At 41.4% G+C, this 7,500-nt stretch overlaps 1 protein-coding gene across 1 annotated transcript in view; it reads right to left on the bottom strand.

Moving 5' to 3' along the window:
* tmem135 (transmembrane protein 135) overlaps nt 1-1,706 on the bottom strand; it is a 9,855-nt gene extending 8,149 nt beyond the window's left edge. The window contains exon 1 of the mRNA XM_080549656.1: nt 1,566-1,706. Within this exon, the coding sequence (XP_080405782.1) occupies nt 1,566-1,703 (138 nt within the window). The 5' untranslated portion in view covers nt 1,704-1,706. The remainder of the gene's footprint in view (nt 1-1,565) is intronic.
* Nucleotides 1,707-7,500: the final 5,794 nt, after the last annotated feature.

The raw sequence follows: 7,500 nt of genomic DNA, 5'->3' as shown, positions 1-7,500 counted from the left end.
GATTAAAATATATCTGATCCTAGATCAGCGCTATAATGGATGTTGACTAAAAGTGCACCTAAATCCACGCCCATCTCTCTCTAACCGCTGATCCAAAATCAGATTAATGACATTCAGTTGACGACGTGACACAAGGGCTCCTGATTGGTCTAAATGTGAACTGTGGTATTATTGTTATTGTGTACAGGCCACCGTAGTGACATCCGGGGGGTATTCCATCAACATCGCTAAAGGGAAAATCCAGGTTTAGTCTGATAAATCTCGCGAGAGTTCTTACAAATATCCAGGCATGCTTGAGTGTGTTGTTGACAATCGTTCATGTCCTTCATTAAACGTTTAGCTTTGTCATTTGATACGCCGCCTACGACTACCATCTCTCTGCACTACAGTAAACAGTTAATCAGTAACGTTAGCCGCTTTTGTACTCATGTAGGCCTACTTCGTATTATATTATAGCTGATGATCTTTGTGTGTGTATGTGACTGTCAGTCACAAGTTTATATTCTGTATATTCATTATTTATTTTTTTTGGCCATCCTCTAGTTTTGGCTGTGATTAGAAAAAAAAAAAAAAAAAAAAAAAACGCTGTTTTGAGCGCGCGTGCGCGTTTCATGCGCGCGCACGCGAAAAAATCGCGCGCGCGCGGTCGGCACTACCCGCCACCATGGTAAAAATTCCTGGAGGAAACACTGCCTAGACTAATTCCTAACTATTAGACTATTAATAAGCCTCTTAGGAGTTAACCTCGGGTGAGCGTATGCCATTTAGCTTTTATCCAAAGCGACTAATTACATTGCAGTGAGTGCATACACTTTTCAGTATATACGGTGCCAGTGGGAATCGAACCCACAACCTAAGCGTTGTCAGTCACCATGCTCAACTGAGTACCTCCAGCAAGAATCCCCAATCAAGTGCTAGCAGCAGGACCAGATTAGGAGCAGTTGGTTTCCACTATTTGGGGGCTAGCCAGTAACTCCAGGAGAGAAGCATATATATATATATACACCCAATATCCACCTCACTTTGTATGCATGTCCTGTTGTCTGCTGTGTTTGTCCAGGTAAAACAATCTAACTTGATGTGGTCCTGTTGAATGCATGAATGCAAAGACAGCTGAGTTGGGGCTTGGGGGGTATTCTAATATTCAGTGGGGCATGCTTACAAAATATAATTATACTGATGTGGAACTCTACTAGATAAGATCATCACGTGACTGCAATGGAACAGCCAGTATTGCGAAATAGGCCTGGCTCTCTGGAGCAGGTTGAAGCATAGCAGCACAATTGGACTCCAACACATCAAAGTTGACTCAAATGCAGCTATAAGCTAACTGGCTTAGCTGGGGTAGACATCTAGCAAGCGATCTAGCTTGATCGCTCGCTTCACGTCAGTGAAACACATGCAAGCAATGCACATTGTGGTATGCACGTCAAAGCATGTTATTCCCCATTGCTGTCTGCAATGCATGCAACTTGCCTCTGGAGTTTGGGCCTGGTAGCATAACCCAGCCAGCTACCATCGCCCTGTGTTGGGTTAGAATTAGTTAGAATTAGTCTTTTACTCACGAGATACAACGGTGCATATATCTTGAAGGACACCTCCAGGGCCCCGGCGGTGATCTCCAGGGTGGAGAGCGCACATGACGGGTTCCAGGTGTGTCCGATCTCGTAACAGCTGTGCGGTATCTTGCTCAGAGCGGCCATGTCTGTCTGAAGGGTGCACGGGAGCGAGCGCTGCAGAGTAGACGGAAGCGCGCTCTCGATTGTGTCATTGTGCGCGCGCGCCCCCGCGACTGTACGCGATTGAGGTAAGAGGTCATGTTCGGGGTAACACACACACACGCATGCGCACACACACACACACACACACACACACACACACACACACACACACACACACACACACACACACACACACACACACACACACACACACACACACACACACACACACACACACACACTGACTGATACAAATACTTATGTGTAATATACTTAATGATACTGCTGGCTGCACTGTAGCCTCTTAGGACAGACATAATCAGTCTATACATTCTGTAGTCCTTACTTTAAACATGTCCTGCATTCTGGGCAGTAACTCAGCCTTTTGGCATATTATTATTATTATTATTATTATTATTATTATTTTGTATGAATGATGGCAGGCAGGCACACATGGACAAGTTGCAGTCTGTGTGTGTGTGTGTGTGTGTGTGTGTGTGTGTGTGTGTGTGTGTGTGTGTGAGACACTAAGCTAAGAGAGTAAGAAAGATGTAGGCTAGGCCTCATTTATTGTTTGTTTCATTGTTCACAACCAGCGACAACAAAGTGAATGAATAAAAAATATAATTCCTGTTTTTTTGTCTTCAGTTAACACAGATATCGTGATGTATCGCTGATGAATTGTCTCACTATGTATCGATCGATTATCGCAGAATCCCTGATAGGATTCATCAACCACACCTTCACATTCACCTAGAGACTAGTCACTAATGTACTCCCAGCTGTTTGAAAAAAGCCTTCAGTAAAGACGACAGGGCTAGGGGAGGAAGGGGTTTGTCGTCACACGGGTTGGTTGTCACACTCATCATATTTCGGCCACTAGGTGGCGCTGTCGCGAAATGTTGGTACTGAAATGTTCACAATTGAGATCAGGATTCAGCTACATCTTCTTCTCTGGATATAAGACACTTCAACTTGAGGTGAGAGGACGTTTTGTGTTTTTCATGTCAAATTGTAAATACGGGAAAGCAGGTGTGCTGACCGAAGGTAATCTTCAGCTGTACTTGATCATATATTGTGTATTGTTGGTATTATATTCACTGCTCTGTTGGTGTCGGATAGTCAGTGCTCTGTTGAGAGGCAACTTATAGTAAGCATTGTTGTAGGGCTTTGGCATTACTTGATTGCTGCAATTAATGCATTTGTGCAGTCAGTGATACTTGGGGTGACAGAAATGATTATAGCCTGCTAACATTATTCATAGTAATCATCACAGCCTATACTTACTTGTTAGTCATTGTGAGTCAACGCAGTAAATGATGATAATAAAGATAATGATTCAATCATAAAATATTGCAATGCTAGATTAGGTGTTAGCTAGCGAGCTTACACAAAGCTTCTGTGGCAAACATCATGCTATGCTGTTAAAAAAGTACCAAGTACCAAGTACCAAGTTCATGAGACATTTGTTCAAAAAGCCTTCCTCACCCTCCCTCCCCCTCCCTCCACTCCCCCCTCCCTAAGCGGAATGATTTTCTCTCATTTTGCGTGTCTGTCTGTACGCACAGAGCCACACAATAAAACCAATTAATCAATTGGAGATCACCTGCCTCTTGTCTTCACTGGTAAAAGCAGTTATGGAACTAAGTAGGCATTAGAAGGGTGAAAGAGAACTGGTGAAATATGAATAAAACATGAATGGAATAAAGTTGTAATTATTTTTTATTAATTATTAAAATAATGAATGATAATAATAATTAATACTAATAATTAATAATTATTTTAATTATTTTATTTTTAAATAAATATAATAATACGTTATTATAAAGATAATATAATAATACAGTATGACATCACAAAGACACGTGACAGGTCTCTTGAGCTGAGGGGCATGATTTGTCCAAAACAAACCCAACCAATTGTAACTTTATTGTCAATAAAGTTCAGTCTAATGTAATGTAATGTAATGTAATCTAAATGAAAGAGTGGATGAATAGATGAGAGAGGAAGTACGAAACAATTAAGAGGTTATTCTGTGTGGGTTTTACTGAGTAAGGCGTCTGCTAAATGTCAAAAATGTAAATGTAAATGTAAATGTAGTAGTGTAGAACTGGTAGCATTGTTGTGTAATCATTCTAAGGCATCATTCTGCAGGCCTCTTGTAGTTTTGTAGCTGTATAATATTGTTTTAAGTAGGCCTAATCAAGTAAAAAATGGTTTTGGATTATTCCAATAATTGTCACTAGATGGCAATAAAGCACCAAGCACAGTGTGTATAGGCCTATACGACGGCTGTAGGAAACGTGTGGAGAAACGAGTTAAAGAAATAACATTTCTGTTGTTTTGTGTTATATAAAACATGTCCTGTCCAAGCACACATTGGTTCAGTGGAGATGGAAGCCCAAATGAGAAAACCTAGACAATGGAAGGTAAACACATTGAAGACACAGTAGAAATTCAAATGTCTTCCCCTTGATGACAGTTGACAGTTCCCCAAACTATAGACTATTAAAAAAAGTGTGAATCAGTATTAGGCATACATTTTGAGCTGGTTGATACAGTATAACCATATTTTTGCACATTTTACATGATATAACCACTATTGTACATCTTATTACACGTCTGTACATACCATACTGTTCATAGCTACCTTAACTGTACGTAGCTCATGACTGTATACATACCTCTAATACCGTACTTGCCATACTGTATCTATCACTATAATTTATTTATATCATGTTTTATATCACTATTTGCACTTTTAGTCAGATGCTAAACTGTGTTTCATCACCTGGTACTCTGCAATGACAAAGTTGAATCTAATTTAATCTAATAACATTGTTATTTTCTAGTAAAAGGTCAATTACCCAAAAGGTAAATTTGCCATCCCCATAAATCCAAATCTGGGATTTAAAATCATCAATTTAAATGAAATGTTCAAGTCTCAGGTCCTCTTGTAAAATGTTCCCTGATGATGGGGCGGCAGCTAAAAGAGAGGCTGCTTGCTTTACAGTACTTGGTCCAGCTGTACTGTAGGCAGTTGGTCAGCAGGTGTCACATTGACACCATAGGTTTCAGTTGTGTTTATTATATATATATATATATATATATATATATATATATATATGAATATTATGTGTGCGTTTTTCTTATTTTCCATTACAGGCCTATGATGACTCAGTTGTTGGGAGCAGGAGGGTTTGAGCATGATGTGACATCAAAGTTGTATAACCAAAGGGGTTTAGTCCCTATAGGCCTAGGCCTGGCAAAGGCTTGTGCTTTATGATGTAGGCCTATGAGTATAGGAAAGTCTACTCTATGACTTGTTAAACTAGGCCTATAATAACAACCCTATACAGTTATGGCATAATCTACACCCTATATGCAATGAGGAGAAATGGCGAGTTGAATGAATGTATTCTTCATTCCTTCTACAGCACAGGTCGCATGCGACCAACGTCCCACTCTTAACATTGCCTTCCTGGTAACGTCACTCAGCAAGGATGTTGGACTAGTGTAATGATCATGGTCATGACTCATAGCAGTGGTGGACTCAGGCTGTTTGAAGGGCAGGGGCGAAAAGAAAAAAAAGGGCACCTACTGCTCAACATGGGACCCCATCAGTGCACATGGTCAAGTTTAGACCATTGGAAAGGCAGCCAATAGGGCACATCCTCTCATTTTGCCACTCAAAAGGGCACTTTAGTGCGACGTTTTTCAACTGTGGGGGCACATGGTCAAGTTTAGACCATTGGAGGGGCACCAATAGGGCACGTCCTCTCATTTTCGCCACTCAAAAGGGCATTTTGGACACTCAAAAGGGCACTTAAGACAGACGTTTTTCAACCGTGGGGGCACCAGGAGGGGCGCGTCGCCCCCCCTGCCCCCCCCCCCCCTGAGTCCGCCAGTGACTCATAGTGTAATGATCAATATTAGTATCATTATTAAGGGTCATATATCATAACAGCAGATCTGAGGTGAATCTAATCTCAGTCATTTGTCCTCCTGGTATGTGTTGTCCATGCACAACCAGAGAGGGCGGACCGGTCACTGGGTTTCGGTGCCAGAGTCTACAGACACACTCAAATGAATGGCGCGACTGTTTCGCCAAGCAGCAGTTTCATAAGCACGTACTCCTCTCGAATACCCGGTGTTTACGCGTATGCATGGGGGGAGTTAACGGAAGTTTTTATTCTCATTGTCCGTCTCTAACACGAGCACTGCAGTCACCCGACCGGTCCACCACAGCAGTCCCGCTGCACTGACCGATACGTTACTGAGCAATGGTCGGGTTTAGGAGACTCTTCCTCCCGGGTCTGGCGGTGCTGCTGGCGTCTCTGATGGAGGGGGAGGGCAGGGAGAGGGTGTACCACGTCGGGATCAGAGAGGCGGACTGGGATTACGCACCGAGCGGCAAAAACCTTATCAACGGGAAAAACGTCACCGAAGATGAGTGAGTTTGTATAGCATCTGTTAATTAAAATAATTGGACACTAGAGCACACTGCATATTTGCCTCTTTTTGCCTGCTCCTAAGAATGTTGTTTACTACTGAGAGTGGGCACACTTAAAGTATGTTTAAGGTTAAACAATGAGTATTGCAATATTTGATAGGCACACAAATTTGGCATAATAGTCACACAAAAACGCATCATATCAATCAGTCAAGCCTTTTATTTGGGATTTGGGATTATTTGACCCGGTGTGAACCCAGCCCATGATGTACCGGTTAAGTGTGCCTCGCTATCTGAGGACAGGTGATTCCTCTGAAGGATGCCTCTGTTTTCTCCATTCCTGTGCAGATTGCCTATAGGCCTAGGGTGAGGGTTACTACTATATTCTGAATTGAAATAACTGCTCTTGAACTACTCTATATCAAGAACTACTCTATATCAGTAGCTATCTTGCTTAAGATTAACTATTGACCTTCGACATGCTTATTATTAGCTTGTTTAAGCAAATCCATCTATTGTTCTTTGACATACTTATTATTATTATTCCAATTCTTCCACCTGCTGCTGCTTCTACAACTTCTAATCTATTTACACTACCCCATGTGTAGGGTAATGTACCCCATGTGTAGGGTAATGTACCCCATGTGTAGGGTAATGTACCCCATGTATAGGGTAATGTACCCCATGTATAGGGTAATGTACCCCATGTGTAGGGTAATGTACCCCATGTGTAGGGTAATGTGCCCCATGGGTAATGTGCCCCATGTGTAGGGTAATGTGCCCCATGTGTAGGGTAATGTGCCCCATGTGTAGGGTAATGTGCCCCATGTGTAGGGTAATGTGCAAACTCCAACATTTTGGGGGAAAGGCATTTGAAGCAGCTGTCAATGACTTTGTTAACCTTGGGGTGAAACGTCCACAGTCAGTTCAGGATCTACAGTGCCTTCCACAATTATCGGATGAGTAAAAAGATGAGTGAAAAGGGTTATACTAATGAAAAGATGAGTAAAAAGGGTTAAAAATAATTTACCTTTTGGTGAATTAGCTTCATGTCACACTGAAAAAAAGAGAAACAATTTTATTGAAGTAAATTTATTCAGAAATAAAATAAAATCTGTCTTAAAAAAAGAATGATTTCTAACAAAACCATAATATGTGCCACAATTATTGGCACCTCTAGAAATTCGTATTAATAAAATGTAACCGAAGACATATACAGTATATCTTTTAAGTTGATCAGAGTAGTAGTAATCCATGACTTCCTGTTTCACTGCGGTATAGATATGAGGTATGAGGTGACACAGAGGTCATTATTCCCTTATTCAT

The sequence above is a fragment of the Nansenia antarctica genome (genome assembly GCF_963989245.1).
Source record: "Nansenia antarctica genome assembly, chromosome: 20".
Lineage (NCBI taxonomy): Eukaryota > Metazoa > Chordata > Actinopteri > Argentiniformes > Microstomatidae > Nansenia > Nansenia antarctica.
This window is presented reverse-complemented; position numbering and strand designations above follow the sequence as displayed.